Source organism: Lissotriton helveticus, chromosome 6 (genome assembly GCF_964261635.1).
Source record: "Lissotriton helveticus chromosome 6, aLisHel1.1, whole genome shotgun sequence".
Classification (NCBI taxonomy): domain Eukaryota; kingdom Metazoa; phylum Chordata; class Amphibia; order Caudata; family Salamandridae; genus Lissotriton; species Lissotriton helveticus.
In genome coordinates this window covers 2,094,608,971-2,094,625,537 of record NC_136067.1, presented here as the reverse complement: position 1 = coordinate 2,094,625,537, position 16,567 = coordinate 2,094,608,971, and the positions used below count along the sequence as shown (strand labels likewise).

Sequence of the window (16,567 nt, the reverse complement as noted above, 5' to 3'; positions counted from 1 at the left end):
GGTACATGTGGCACTAAAAGACACAATAAATATTCATAAAACCACACAAATATGACACATGTACAAATAACACAAATTTAGAGTCAGATACAATAAAAACAACTTTAAAAAAGAAGTGCAGAATATATTAATGTGATTCTCAATGTGGTCTTGAGCACCAGGGCACCAGAGCAGCACATAACAAACTGCCCACAGCAAGTAAGACATGTTCATCCTGGAGTAATTGCAAGTACATAAGAGCGGGCCGTACTTGCGTAAAGTTCAGTGGCTTCAACAATGGAATCAGGAACTGCTTTCTCAGCCAACCGCAGAAGCTGCAGAACATTACAAAATGTAGGGTATCCTGTGGGGACCTATTGTCGCAGCCGCAGGACGTCCTATTGCCAGAGTGGACCCAACCCCAGCATGGCATGGAGATGGTGCAGTTGATGAAAACGACACCTGGCCAAAAGACACCGGTCACACCTACTAGACACCTGGGCTAAATAATGCTCCATACCCTGGACAGCTGCAAGGAGCCAGTGTCCCCTCACCAATGGTTTCATCAATTCAGCCCCTTCCCGAAAGGATGATGTCTGCTCAAAATACAGCTCTTTTATGGAAAGCAGGTCCCGGGCCACCAAAGTGTGGGGAGTCAAAAAGGCATCTGACCTCCCAAAACTGCTGCTGTCATCTCTCTAACAAGTGTTGTATGTTTTTAAGCAGGAAGATCATTTTACGGGCGAAGTGCACATTCACAACGCAGTGTGATGTACACTTGAGGTATGAAAGAACAACATCTGGTGGATTCACCACTAGTATGCCAAACGCACAACAAGTTGTAAAGTATAACAGTGTAAAGACATTAAACTGTGCTTAGTCAGGGTCTCCAATAATCAATCAAAGAATGCACTTTGTAAAAAATTATAAATTTTATATCGTATATTCATATACATTGTCAATAATCAACTACCGTTAGTGAACTCGATATTTGCTTATACCAAAAACAAGCAATCAGACATTGCTGGTGTAAGTAGTTGAAAAAACATAACTTTCACTGGATTATTTACACATTATAACATTATCACAACTTAAAGAAGGCCCGGGTGAGGTTTCCCGGACACGGAAAGGATTGACAGATTGATAGCTCTTTCTCGATTCTGTGGGTGGTGGTGCATGGCCGTTCTTAGTTGGTGGAGCGATTTGTCTGGTTAATTCCGATAACAAACGAGACTCCTCCATGCTAACTAGTTACACGACCCCCAGCGGCCCTTCTTTAAGTTGTGATAATGTTATAATGTGTAAATAATCCAGTGAAAGTTATGTTTTTTCAACTACTTACACCAGCAATGTCTGATTGCTTGTTTTTGGTATAAGCAAATATCGAGTTCACTAACGGTAGTTGATTATTGACAATGTATATGAATATACGATATAAAATTTATAATTTTTTACAAAGTGCATTCTTTGATTGATTATTGGAGACCCTGACTAAGCACAGTTTAATGTCTTTACACTGTTATACTTTACAACTTGTTGTGCGTTTGGCATACTAGTGGTGAATCCACCAGATGTTGTTCTTTCAATATAGGCTGGCTGCCTTCCAACCAAAGAGCACACACACTATGCTAAAATAGCTTAACAGACGGAGTAATTCATATTTAGAAAAAAGGTATGTGCTGGCAATCATCTTATTGTTCTCACTTGAGGTATGAACCACACAGGTCAAACAATACAAGCAAACCAGGTGCAAGACTAGTGACACATGGTGAGAGAATGTCCGCCAGGTCACGACCTCAGGTGCAGACGAAGAGCAGAATAATGAGGACGCTGTTACTAAGTGTATCCACCCACAATACGTGCGTTAGATAGTGTACAAGGCAAAGAATGGCATCATCCGGGTGCGTCCTCCATCACTACATTCTTCCACAGCTCCTGGTCAGTTGAACGAGTGATGCTGTGTGATTGGTAGGGAAGCATGGTGAGCACCCTCCACACTGCTTTAGCATTCTAAAGTAAGCCACTGGGGATCTGGTCTGGCTCCTAACAGCATCAAGATGACGTCCAGTGGCCTCTCCGCTTGCTTGGCCCTCTCCGTCCTCGTCGTGGCACTGACTCGTGTGTCGTCGCAGCTCGTGCAGGGTGAGTACTCAGACTGGGTGTTTTCCTTCCACCATCCTGATGCTACAGAGTGTATCCTGTTTACTGGCAGGATCCTGGTATGGACCCCATTGTTGTAGCACCAGGTTGTCTCTGTAAGCGTGTCATGCATGTGTGATATGGACAAGCACTTCCTCTGCACTTTGTGCCTTATGTGGCTGCCAGGGGTCTTTCTTGCCTAATCTGGCAGTAGTTCTTAGACTGTTAACATGAAAGTATGCGTCTAGAGGGTGTTGCTACCATGCACTACTGCTGCCACCAACTATTGATTTGAGTGCCTCCCACATCGCCAGCTCATTTAAAACAGCAACATGCATAGAGATTATAGTAGTACAAGAGAAAATTCTGATCAGTCATTTGCAGACAAGTGCCATGAGTTCTTCCAGACACAAGCTTTTGCTATAAATGGGTGTCACACATTTGTGTAAAGTGTTTTCATGTGGCATGGATAGAAATGTTTCATTGGCTTTAAATCAGCCTCCAAAATTCTTGCAGAGCTTTATTTCCTGTCATAAATAACACAAATATCTTCCAATTTTGAAGCAGAAATAAAGAGGCACTTTAATTAATAACTGAAATGGAAATGGTGGGGTCTGCATGGCACGTCACTGGGGCAGGCTTCCACTCCTGAGTCGCTGTGCAAAGTTCAAGTCACAACTCTGAATGCTGCCTTTTCCACTAAGACTTTAATTCTCCTGAGGTTGACAAAAGGGAGCAGTAGTAATTGGATGCACAGTGTGTGCCAACAGGCACTGCCTGTAAACAATAATTACAGCTTGTTTTTCTGCATAGCTTGTAGCTGCTGAGTTCACAGCTCTGTACCTTAGATTACCATGTGACTCAGCGTCATGGTGGCACCTTATTTCTACGCAGGCCACATTAGAGTGATGTTGATTTAGTTTAATTGAACCTTGCAATTACAACACCTGCAAAGAAAGGTTTGTAACCTTAAGTCCTCACTACAAGTATCATGTGGCAGTAGTATGAAAACAACATGAGTGGCATTGCAGAAAGTTTGCACTGGTGAATCAGCTTTAGTGCTTGTGTAAATCAGTATTTGGATCCTTCAGTGTGTACATTTGTCACATACTGTCACTTCAGGTGCTTAATGTCAACCGCCTTCCAAATGAACACGCCTCAAGGTGCCGTAGTGGGAGCAAATGAAAGCCAGAAAAAGTGTGACGCAAGGCTCTCCCACACAATCACTCATCCATTCATTCACTTGCCTTAATTGTCTCTCCCACCCAATCACTCATCCATTCATTCACTTGCCTTTAGTGGCTCTCCCACACAATGACTCATCCATTCATTCACTTGCCTTTAGTGGATCTCCCACACAATCACTCATCCATTAATTCACTTGCCTTTATTGGCTCTCCCACACAATCACTCATCCATTCATTCACTTGCCTTAATTGTCTCTCCCACACAATCACTCATCCATTCATTCACTTGCCTTTAGTGGCTCTCCCACACAATCACTCATCCATTCATTCACGTGCCTTTAGTGGCTCTCCCACACAATCACTCATCCATTCATTCACTTGCCTTTATTGGCTCTCCCACACAATCACTCATCCATTCATTCACTTGCCTTTATTGGCTCTCCCACACAATCACTCATCCATTCATTCACTTGCCTTTAGTGGCTCTCCCACACAATCACTCATCCATTCATTCACTTGCCTTTAGTGGCTCTCCCACACAATCACTCATCCATTCATTCACTTGCCTTAATTGGCTCTCCCACACAATCACTCATCCATTCATTCACTTGCCTTTATTGGCTCTCCCACACAATCACTCATCCATTCATTCACTTGCCTTTATTCGCTCTCCCACACAATCACTCATCCATTCATTCACTTGCCTTTAGTGGCTCTCCCACACAATCACTCATCCATTCTTTGACTTGCCTTTACTAACTCTCCCGCACAATCACTCATCCATTCATTCACTTGCCTTTACTGACTCTCCCACACAATCACTCATCAATTCATTCATTTGTCTTCATTGATGCTCCCACGCAATCACTCATCCATTCATTCACTTGCCTTTATTCGCTCTCCCACACAATCACTCATCCATTCATTCACTTGCCTTTAGTGGCTCTCCCACACAATCACTCATCCATTCTTTCACTTGCCTTTACTAACTCTCCCGCACAATCACTCATCCATTCATTCACTTGCCTTTACTGACTCTCCCACACAATCACTCATCCATTCATTCATTTGTCTTCATTGATGCTCCCACGCAATCACTCTTCCATTGCATAAATCTGCCATTAACTCAATTTTACTGGTCCTTTTAAAGACCTTATAGCTAGTTTGCGGGCCCGTTTATTCCCATTCCTCTGCAGTTCTTCTTATCCTCATCTTCCCTGTCCCAGACTTGCCTATTTGTCCCATGCCACCATGTTTCACAGTCACAGGTATCAGCTCTCTTCACACGGTCACCTGGTGAAGATCAGATAATACACCGCGCCAGGAGAGCTGAAACCTCTCCCAGCGTGGCTTTCCCAGGGCAACTCTGTAAGCCCAGGTCCATTCTGAGTATTTAAAGGGCTTGTAAAGCTTTGTTTGGTGGGGGCTGAGGGTCTAAGTGCTTTTTATACTGCACAGGATACACATTCCTGCCTTATCTACCCTCTGCCCCCAAGGTTTCCGGCCTCCTCTAACAGCCTCCACCTCCCACCCCTCCCCATGCCCGTGACAGAAAGGCCCTCATACTTTCGGGTGGTGGTAAAGGGCGCAGTTTATTGACACCCTGTAGCATTTCAAACAATGGACACAAAGCGCCAATCAATCAATCAATCAGGGGCATTGTAATTGCGCTACTCTCCCATGAGGGTCTCAAGGGGCTGGGGGGGCGGTCGGCAGATCTGTTGGCCGAAGAAACAGGTCTTGAGAGCCTTCCTGAAGGTGTTCAGGGAGGGGGCGCGTCTGATGTCCGCCGGTAGCTCGTTCCAGGTCTTGGCTGCAACGTGAGAGAAGGATCTTCCGCCTGCTCTGGCTCTGTAGATGCGCGGGGTTGGAAGTTCAGGCATCATCCCGTCACAGTTCATGCATTACTGTCAGTCATGCGGACCAATAAACAAACCATGTCCCTCCCTGGCTAGGAGCCGCACTGTCAATCCATAATCCATCACTTTGACGTCATCCCTTAGACCTCAGAGTGGCATGAATCACTCTTGAGCCCACACCACAGTGAGGGTTCACTGTGTCTTTTGTGTGCAGCTCAAGGCTTCCCTTGCCACTGTTGTGCGGCACCTGAGGCCCTCTCTGGCTTTACCCTGCTGAGAGTGCCAGGTCTGCTTTGCCACTCTCCTTTGGGCACCTTTGTTGCCCTTCGATGCGCTGCCATGAGGATCCGTAAGGACCTCCTGGCTGACAACTATTTGCCCTCAAACAGCTTGTTGGCCACCCCAGAGAGTTTATTAATGCAGGGTAACTGGTCCTGACCCCGCTTGGCAGCTGTGACGCCCACCTGAGGTGGAGGTGTGGGTGGATGGGACATCAAGGGTGAAGGTGGCGAGAAAAGACGCCGCTCACCATCTTTGGGAAAGAGGTGGGTCCCCACCGACCCACTCTTGGAATAGAGGTGGGTCCCATCGACCCTTGGAATACAGGTGGGTCCCACCCACCCTTGGAATAGAGGTGGGTCCCTTGGAATAGAGGTGGGTCCACCCACCCTTGGAATAGAGGTGGGTCCCTTGGAATAGAGGTGGGTCCCTTGGAATAGAGGTGGGTCCACCCACCCTTGGAATAGAGTCAGTCAGTCAAAAATTCTTTATTTCAGCTTTACAGCCATAAAAGCACATTCAAATGTACATTAATTGACTAAGACGAGAAAAATAAAACATTTACAACAACCTTAGAATAGAGGTGAGTCGGTCCTATGGTCCCACCCACATCTAACCTCCATTGGTGTAAAAACAGTTTCAATCGGGTCGGGGACAATCGATATTTGCCCGGCGGTATTGCCTCTGTGACCCTCTAGTCAGTTAAATCAATGAAGAGGCAGGCGCTGGAGACTGGAAGGCAGGAAACAAGGGTTTTTATTCTCTCCGGAGGAGAACACAACGAAACGGACAGAAGGTATCGTTCTGAGGTGCTCTAACTTACGTTTTAGGCCTGGCCCCTTATATACAGTGTCTTATGGTTTTTATTGCAGTTTACATATATGTGACAAAGCTTTGATATACGGAAAGACATACCCGGAATCCCCCTTTGGGGCCCGTTCCCACACACATTTACAGTTGAAATCCCCACCCTAATCACAACAGGTGATGAGCATCGCGCAGCTGGATAATCCGCCGAGTCACGGGATGTGGGGAGTGTGATTGGGTCTCATGGGGTGGGGGCTTTGATCAACCCGGGGATTTCTTTGATGGGGGAAGCTTTCTATTGTACGGGGAGGGGCAAGGGTGGTATCGGCAGAGCTGGGTGTCGGCTTGGGAACGGGGAGGACAAAACGGGCACACGGGGAAAAAGGGGGTTTGCATCTAAGGGCCGGAGATCATGAAAGGAAAGCAGGGAGGTGTCGCGCTGGGAACAGGATGAGGGCCGGGGGCAGAGCAGCACCGAAGAGGGGTTTATGACTCAAGGCAGGTGCAAGCAGGAGGTGGTCAGCGTGCAGGCTTAGCGAAGGCAAAGGGCTATGTCAGGGGCTAGCGGCATGCAAAAGGGTTTGTTCTGATCGGGGCATCTTAAAATGGCGGGCGCGCACGACAAAAGTGTGGCATCAGGGGAAGAGGCAAGATGGCGCAGATAATGTTCACCAAAACGCACTAATTTTCCACAGTCCCTCCTTTAACATATTCAAGACATCTTGTTGGTTCATTTTCTACTCGGGTCTATTGTGGTGAGCATGAAAGAGAGAACGGTAGGAAACCCAAGATAAAGAGTTGTAAACAATACACTTTGAGGTTACTAGTTTTTAGGAGGTGCACCTATTTGATGAACTTTGATAAATTTGTTCAGCAGGAAAGTCATAGGAATGAAATACAAAAACGGCGAGCAGCAAGTACATATCATAACGTAAACTGGCAGGTTAATACATATTTCGGATTCGGATTGGAGCAGGATCAATACAATGGTGGCTGGGAGAGAAATGAGGCGTAGAAAAAACGGTGGTTGAGGAGGTCAAACGTTCGAAGTTTACGAGTTCTCATTGTTCTTTGTGGTCTTTCGTTGGCGCTGTTGAGCACCGGCGGTGGAGCTACGAGTCCAGCTCTGGTCTAAGTTCTGCGTTGCAGGGCACGACCCTTTCCTCGCGTTTCTGGTCGGAAAAGGTCCTTTTCGCCCCGTGTCCTTTGAGGTGATTGTCAGAAAGTTCCGATGGAAGAAGAGCGTTCAAAACAGTCTATAGGGTAGGTCAGAGGAAAAAGAGGGGGATGGAGCAAGGCCAAATTAGGAACAAACTAGGGGAACGAGAGACTTCAAATAGGCGGGCGTGTGACGGAATTCAGAGAGCGGGGACTTGTCGACAGGCACTGGACGTCGAGCAGGGGCATCAGGTCGACCCTTTCTTTTCATGCTGTCGAAAACAGTGCCTCGTCCTGCAGCTCTTTTCAGTCGTGGTCTCGCCTTGGCCAATGTCGTAGGTGTCCCTTAGTCTGCAGTCGGGCCTCGTGCTCCCACATCCGGTCCTTCTCTCCTCCAACAGCAGTACCCTTAAACAAGTTTGAAAAGACAGTTTTTTAGAAAATTTTCGGATGACGATAATCAAAAAGTCTATTTCTCTCCCAGCTCCAGGCAAAGAATGAAAATGTCCGTCATTTTTAACGTTCACAACTGGCATATGAATGACCGGTGGCGGACCTGCTGGATTTACTATGACTTTCCTTCATAATCATTTATTACAGGCATGACAGTTCATCTGATGGTAACCCACCTTCGGGGGATAAATCTGGCAAAGATATGCCGTTCTCTAGAGTTTCACATTTACAAAAGGGTACAGTGAGTCGTCAACATGGTACTACACAGGTATTTCGCTGAGAGACGAACATGGCTAAACATTTCCTTTCTATCGGTGCATCCTGTTTTTCAGCTACTGCGAGGTTCATTTTGACGATTTTTTTTTTTTTTTTTTTTTACCTTGGTCTAGTCTGTTAACCTTGTAAAACATCATTCTGGGTCCTACGTAACCTTTTACAGCCCGGTTACTTAACTAGGGAGGACAGGGGATTTATGGGAAACAACCAGGGACATAGACAGGGGAGGCAACGGGGGTGATCGTTTTTCTGGTTTGGGTATTGCGACGATTCGGGGAGGGGAGGGTCGCGTATTCTGAGGTCCTTGTTTTATACTATAGGAGCCGTTGACATGTAGTTCCCTTATTTCGGGCCAGATTAGGGAACCTCTGTCGTCTTACCTGTCCTTTCCCTTACGGCCCAACCTGGGTTCATTGACTTCTAGCGGAAAAGGAGAGGTAATGACGCGGCCTCAGGGTGATTGCATTAAAGACAAATGTTTGTGCAAATACTGACGGTATTTGAAGCCAATTAGGTGGTGTGCTAGGGGTGGCAATCTGCCAATTTCGGGGCTAACCACTCGGAAGAGTGGTAGTGAAAAAATAGAGAGAGAGTGAGAGAGGGAGAGAGAGAGAGAGAGAGAGAGAGAGAAAGAGAGAGAGAGAGAGAGAAAGAGAGAAAGTGAGAGAGAGAGAGAGAGTGCAACGGCAGGCTAAATAGTACACGTGCAACGGAGAGGGCGGCAGTGCGTTCGAGAAAGGCTATTTAGTGCATTACACAGTAAAGGGTATTCACGAGTCCACGTTAGCTTGTAATCATGCAGTTTGAGCATTAGACAGGGTAGAGGGGACGTGCTTTGGGAAAAGGAAAGAAGAAAAAGGAGGTACCATTTTGTCGCACTTTCTCGCATTCTCGGTCCTTTGACCAGTTGGGTCAACGCCTCAGCCACACACACACACACATTCCCTCACAGTTTCGCATCATACGTAACGTGGGTTCATTCGTCCGGTCTGGTTTAAGGGTGATCACTTTTTATCAGGTTGTGCTAATTTTTCGGGTTTGTTCGATACGTGAGTAGTTTGCAGGCGTGCTTAGACACCACCCTGCGGCGCTAGTCCGTTTCGTGCACTTAGACATGGCAAGGTCTCAGATCTTCGCCACACCTTGGCTGTAATCTCTGATGTAACCTGCAGAGGGAGGAAAAAAGGGGAGGGGGTGGGGGAGACAGCATTCGCGCGCATACAAATACATGGATTCATAAGTCCTTTACTTACCTCTAACTCGTCTTTCCTCCTTGGGGCAGGGTCCCCGGGGATATGGTTTTCGGAGTCGAGGGGGGGGTAGTGTGTTCATGTAGGGCGTGTGCGGGGAAACATAAAAAGGAAACCAGAGGTGCCTAGTGCGAGGTATCTAGTCAAAGGATATATCTCACTATCGGGATCCTTAAACCTCTTTCAACGCCGTGGCGTTCTAAAGTTCTTCGGTTCTTGGGTCCCTGCTACTTTGGAACGTTGTACTTTACAGTATTTACATTATTTCATTTCACCCTCCTTTTACATTCCCTCATTTACACCATTCGTTTTACCCATCCTTGGAAGTCACGGTCTTCCTCTACGCGAGAGTTCATGAGTCAGTCGCGTACTTTTAAGACGGAGTGTCGTGTTGTCGATCCGATCCGTCCTCCAGGGCTGGGCAACCATCTTCCTTTAACCTTAAAGAGAGAGCAGAGTAGGGTGTACAGAAAAAGAACTTTCCTACCCATCCCATATTGTTTTAAAATAAAGCATGCAATACCCGTCCATAGTTTCAAAGACTTTATTTTGCAAATTCATTTCGGCATATGGATTAGGAGGGTGTGGTCGTATTTGGTCGGTCGTGGCAATGGCTAAAGTGCGTACAGCGGGGGTGTCGTTTGCAACAGTAAAAACATCGGAAAGTTTCATTCATTCATTTGTGAGAGACTAAAACGTCTATTAATTGGCTGGGGGTTCGGGGGCATATATTTTCATAATTTAGAAACATAAGCATAACAGGTGTAATCAGATTTCCTATATACATACCGTACGCATGTATCGTAAATGAGGTTTACATCAGTTATAAAAATATAATACATTGTATATTCGTAATCAACGTTTGTAACGGGGATCTTTTCATACTGTTCGTCGAGTGAGCTCTCCTTGTCTTTTCTAGCCAAGTGTACAAAGGATCACAAAAATCTCAGAACATCAAGTTTATATTAGTGCGAAGGAACACCACGAGGTGTTCGTAAGTTCCGATTGATACCAGCGCCATTTTGGGCGGGGCCGGCACAGTCCGGAAGCAGCATCAGGGGGAAATGTTTCCAGTACTGGCAGTTTGGACCAGAGTCCTTTTCGGCAGTTCTAGAATTCACGCTAACAGAAGGTGTGGCAATGTCATGTTTGTTTCGTTGGCGATCGAAGCAGCCGTCCCTTACCGGAAACCTGCAAAAGGCCGAAGGCTCCGCCGGGGACCTTTGTATGATCTTCAAGGCTGCGGAGATGCTGCCGGAGATGGGGGCTCGTGCTCCATGGGACAAATGTTTGAGTTGTATGGCTGGCCGAAGTTACTCTAGTGGCCGGGGCCCGCCTTCCAGCGGATCCAGACGCCATTTTGAGGCCCTACAGGGGCCACCCTCGTCGAGTTTGCAAGAATGGAAGAGACCCTTCGGAGTGAAAGGAAGAGGTCCCTGTTTTGTGAGAGCGGGACGTTCAGCTGGGGTGCAGCTGTGATGCCCCCACCTGGGGGGGGGCGAGGGAGACTCGTTCACATCGTCTCCTTCTCCCGGTGCACTCCATGCCGCTCCTTTTCATCGCCCTGCATGAAGGCCTCTCCACATCCGGTGTTCCCTAAGTGTCACCATTGTACGTTCGGTGCTGCGCAAATACTGGGGTGCCACCATTGTGTGTTCGGTGCTGCGCAAGTACTGGGGTGCCACCATGGTGTGTCCGGTGCTGTGGAAGTATGGGCACCATCGCCTGACTGGGGGTGTTCGGCGTCGGACTGGGGGCTGGGAAACCTCCTACCGGTGGAGGTGGGAGAGGCTCGTCCGCGTCGCCTCTCCCTCCCAGCCCAACTTGGACAAATTGTTGTGGAGGCACGTGCAGGACATCCCGCCGTCCAGGACTGCTGCGGCTGTGACAGAAGAGAAAAGGAAGAGAAGCCTCGCTCTCCTCTTGACATGTGGCGGGACTACCTTAGTCTTTCCAGGCCCGTTGCGGCCGGCCAAGGAGACATGTGGCGGGACTACCTGCAAATGCCCAGGCTGCGGGCTCCTGCCTCTCCTCCGGCTCCCCCATACGTTAAGATTTCCTGACCAAGAGTTGGCGGCGGGGCTCGCCTTATATGGGTTGCCGTTGGTTGGGCGTAGCCGTAACCCTGCCCTATTTTGGAAGGTTCCAGAATGGGGGGGGGGGGGGCGAATGTTCTGTTTGACTTTCATTTTCTACAGTTTATCGTTATTATTCCTTGTTTGTTGTGTTAAATTAAAAGTTCAAGTTTATTAATGTTCTACGGATTTTGTTTTATCATTTCTTTCCTTCCAGGTTGCTTTTATGCTAAGTTTCTGCTAACAGGGGTCGAGTAACACGGAAACACGTGTAGAGGGGTGACGCAGATTTGTACATTTACATACGCACGAACTCAGACGGGGGGCAGTACAAGTACGACATACAAAGACCCAAGACAAATATAAAAACAGTTATCGGTCATAATTATCTCTTTCCGTCTGTAAGTTTTTTAAACGAGGCTGGGTTCCCGTCTTGACATTGCCCGACCTAGGAGAACTTGATCATGCCGCTGAGATTTTCCTGGCGAAATCTGTGCCATCGGGCATAATCAAACGTGGTGGTTCTGTCTGGCCTGTCTATGTAAGTCGGGTTCTTCTCTGTCTCGCGCCTTTTCTCGTACTGTCGGTCTGTCGTTCCTGTCGGTCCTCTGCTCCTACTCACGCTCAGTAGAGTCGGGCATTGGGCTTTCCAGTGTCCGACATACCTACAAAAAGCGCATTGGTCTGACCCTAAGTCTGGTCGTCCTTGGTATAGTGTCGGGGGGTAAGTTGTGGGTAGCGGTGTCCTGGGGTTGTCCTGTCGGTATATTTCCCTACTTGGTTTATCCTCGTCTTTTCTCTGTCGTTTCGTAGCCTCTCTGCGCCACATACCGAGACTGTCGAGCATAATTGGCGTCGTCTTATTATTTCAAAGGGCTATTTCTAACGTTTCTATTTTATCAAGGTCAAAGGATCCTGCCAGTGGCCACTGTTTATCTTGGCTATCTTCGGTATACCTATGCCATAATTTATTATAAGCTATGGTGACTAACCCATAGTTTATGAACATGTCCTTATTAGGGGTGCCTTCTAGTGGAGCCATATGGTCCACCTCTAACACCCGGTCCGGGCTAAACAGGCTATTTATCAATGGGGAGAAGACAGACATGACGGCTCGTAACGAGGGACTAAAAAGTCAGCACTGCCTATCTTATCACTAGGTGCAAAGACTAGACAGAATATTTCTATTCTACGTTGTTTGCAGGCAGTGAATACCTCATGGATCCCAAAAAAACCAATAGACCAACAAAATAACAATGGGGAGAATGAGTAGGATCGCAAAGATCTGCGTTACCTACCCTTTTCACTATCTGCAAAAAGGATGGTCTCTTCCCTGCTTGCAGACAGAGAATCTCCAGGAAACAATAGTTTGTGAACAACAGTTCAGTTTCAAGCAATTATTGAGTGGGGGAGAAAAAGAATAAGCACGGCTGCTACCCTACTTATCCTCCACTGCTTGCAAAGGGAGAGAGAGCCTGTTGCTTCTCCGTTTGCAGACAGTGAATCTCTAAATAAAAATAAACAAGGCAATACTAGTATTTTGAACAATCAAACGATCAAAACAAATTTCGCAATTAGTCGTGGCAACACGACCTTACCCGGACCATGTGGACAGTTTCTTGTCTTCCGAATCCAGCGCCCGATCGTCCTCTTTTTCTCGTATTTCTCACGGCACTCCTGATGGTTCCCAGTCAGGACCGTAGATCACTCGAGAGAGGTCTGTTCGGAACTAGTGAAGTTCGGATGATCGGCTGCCAGACGAGGGTCTATTGGGCAAGAGCTCTCCCGATCGTTGCAGTCGTTCACTCTGTCGTCGGGACCTCTCCCACTGGATCCACGAGTCGCTGATGGGCCCCACGCTTGGGACGCCAATTGTAAAAACAGTTTCAATCGGGTCGGGGACAATCGATATTTGCCCGGCGGTATTGCCTCTGTGACCCTCTAGTCAGTTAAATCAATGAAGAGGCAGGCGCTGGAGACTGGAAGGCAGGAAACAAGGGTTTTTATTCTCTCCGGAGGAGAACACAACGAAACGGACAGAAGGTATCGTTCTGAGGTGCTCTAACTTACGTTTTAGGCCTGGCCCCTTATATACAGTGTCTTATGGTTTTTATTGCAGTTTACATATATGTGACAAAGCTTTGATATACGGAAAGACATACCCGGAATCCCCCTTTGGGGCCCGTTCCCACACACATTTACAGTTGAAATCCCCACCCTAATCACAACAGGTGATGAGCATCGCGCAGCTGGATAATCCGCCGAGTCACGGGATGTGGGGAGTGTGATTGGGTCTCATGGGGTGGGGGCTTTGATCAACCCGGGGATTTCTTTGATGGGGGAAGCTTTCTATTGTACGGGGAGGGGCAAGGGTGGTATCGGCAGAGCTGGGTGTCGGCTTGGGAACGGGGAGGACAAAACGGGCACACGGGGAAAAAGGGGGTTTGCATCTAAGGGCCGGAGATCATGAAAGGAAAGCAGGGAGGTGTCGCGCTGGGAACAGGATGAGGGCCGGGGGCAGAGCAGCGCCGAAGAGGGGTTTATGACTCAAGGCAGGTGCAAGCAGGAGGTGGTCAGCGTGCAGGCTTAGCGAAGGCAAAGGGCTATGTCAGGGGCTAGCGGCATGCAAAAGGGTTTGTTCTGATCGGGGCATCTTAAAATGGCGGGCGCGCACGACAAAAGTGTGGCATCAGGGGAAGAGGCAAGATGGCGCAGATAATGTTCACCAAAACGCACTAATTTTCCACATTGGCCCCTGCTCGACCTGGGCACTACAATCCTGCGCAAGGGATTCCCTGCGCACACCAGGCATCTATAAGGTGGCGGCGTAAGGGGCGCAGGTGACCTTTAGGGCCCACCCTCCCTCTTGCTGAGTCTGGGCAGCCTGCTTTCGTGGCAGGCACTCTCGAAGCACCTTAGACGCAGCCCTCCAGGGGTCTGGCTGCACCTCCCCGCCTGCAGGTGTCTTTTACTGGAATCAGAATTAACGCATTTGAGACGGTGTCAGGCCTGCTGTGCACCTCCAATTTTCAGCCACTCTGCCTGCCACGTATGAACCCTCATGTAATCTGCACATCCATATAGATCATGTGACACCTGTTGGCAGACTTGACTACTCATGTTTGGCTATATATCCCCTCAAGGCCGGGAGTCAGTGGCTGCTGGGGGAACAGGCTTGGCTGTGGGTCACAGACCTCACTCCACAGGTGACCACTGGGGGAACAGGCTTGGCTGTGGGTCACAGACCTCCCTCCACAAGTGACTGCTGGGGGAACAGGCTTGGCTGTGGGTCACAGACCTCCCTCCACAGGTGACCACTGGGGGAACAGGCTTGGCTGTGGGTCACAGACCTCCCTCCACATGTGACGGCTGGGGGTCACACCTGCTGTGGTTCACAGACCTCCCTCCACAAGTGACTGCTGGGGGAACAGGCTTGGTAGTGGGCCACAGACCTCCCTCCACATGTGACGGCTGGGGGTCACACCTGCTGTGGTTCACAGACCTCCCTCCACAAGTGACTGCTGGGGGAACAGGCTTGGCGGGTGGGTCACAGACCTCCCTCCACAGGTGACCACTGGGGGAACAGGCTTGGCTGTGGGTCACAGACCTCCCTCCACAAGTGACTGCTGGGGGAACAGGCTTGGCTGTGGGTCACAGACCTCCCTCCACAGGTGACCACTGGGGGAACAGGCTTGGCTGTGGGTCACAGACCTCCCTCCACAAGTGACTGCTGGGGGAACAGGCTTGGTAGTGGGCCACAGACCTCCCTCCACATGTGACGGCTGGGGGTCACACCTGCTGTGGGTCACAGACCTCCCTCCACAGGTGACCACTGGGGGAACAGGCTTGGCGGGTGGGTCACAGACCTCCCTCCACAGGTGACCACTGGGGGAACAGGCTTGGCGGGTGGGTCACAGACCTCCCTCCACAAGTGACTGCTGGGGGAACAGGCTTGGCAGTGAGTCACAGACCTCCCTCCATATGTGACTGCTGGGGGGCACACCTGCTGTGGTTCACAGACCTCCCTCCACAAGTGACTGCTGGAGGAACAGGCTTGGCAGTGAGTCACAGACCTCCCTCCATATGTGACTGCTGGGGGAACAGGCTTGGCAGTGAGTCACAGACCTCCCTCCATATGTGACTGCTGGGGGGCACACCTGCTGTGGTTCACAGACCTCCCTCCACAAGTGGCTGCAGGGGAGGCAGGCTTGGCTGTAAGACTTACCTCCCTCCACAGGTGACCACTGGGGGAACAGGCTTGGCTGTAAGACACAGACCTCCCGCCACAAGTGACTGCTGGGGGAACAGGCTTAGTAGTGGGTCACAGACCTCCCTCCACATGTGACGGCTGGGGGTCACACCTGCTGTGGGTCACAGACCTCCCTCCACAAGTGACTGCTGGGGGAACAGGCTTGGCGGGTGGGTCACAGACCTCCCTCCATATGTGACTGCTGGGGGGCACACCTGCTGTGGTTCACAGACCTCCCTCCACAAGTGGCTGCAGGGGAAGCAGGCTTGGCTGTAAGACACAGACCTCCCTCCACAGGTGACCACTGGGGGAACAGGCTTGGCTGTAAGACACAGACCTCCCTCCACAAGTGACTGCTGGGGGAACAGGCTTAGTAGTGGGTCACAGACCTCCCTCCACATGTGACGGCTGGGGGTCACACCTGCTGTGGGTCACAGACCTCCCTCCACAAGTGACTGCTGGGGGAACAGGCTTGGCGGGTGGGTCACAGACCTCCCTCCACAAGTGACTGCTGGGGGTCACACCTGCTGTGGTTCACAGACCTCCCTCCACAAGTGACTGCTGGGGGAACAGGCTTGGCGGGTGGGTCACAGACCTCCCTCCACAAGTGACTGCTGGGGGAACAGGCTTGGCTGTGGGTCACAGACCTCCCTCCACAGGTGACCATTGGGGGAACAGGCTTGGCAGTGAGTCACGGACATCCCTCCATATGTGACTGCTGGGGGGCACACCTGCTCTGGTTCACAGACCTCCCTCCACAAGTGGCTGCAGGGGGGGCAGGCTTGGCTGTAAGACACAGACCTTCCTCCACAGGTGACCACTGGGGGAACAGGCTTGGCTGTAAGACACAGACCTC

At 49.5% G+C, this 16,567-nt stretch overlaps 1 protein-coding gene across 1 annotated transcript in view; it reads left to right on the top strand.

The window, feature by feature from the left end:
• The first annotated feature begins 1,936 nt into the window (after positions 1–1,936).
• Positions 1,937–16,567, top strand: part of LOC144763049 (uncharacterized) — a 103,302-nt gene continuing 88,671 nt past the window's right edge. The window contains exon 1 of the mRNA XM_078648358.1: positions 1,937–2,121. Coding sequence (XP_078504484.1) covers positions 2,037–2,121 — 85 coding nt within the window. The 5' untranslated portion in view covers positions 1,937–2,036. The remainder of the gene's footprint in view (positions 2,122–16,567) is intronic.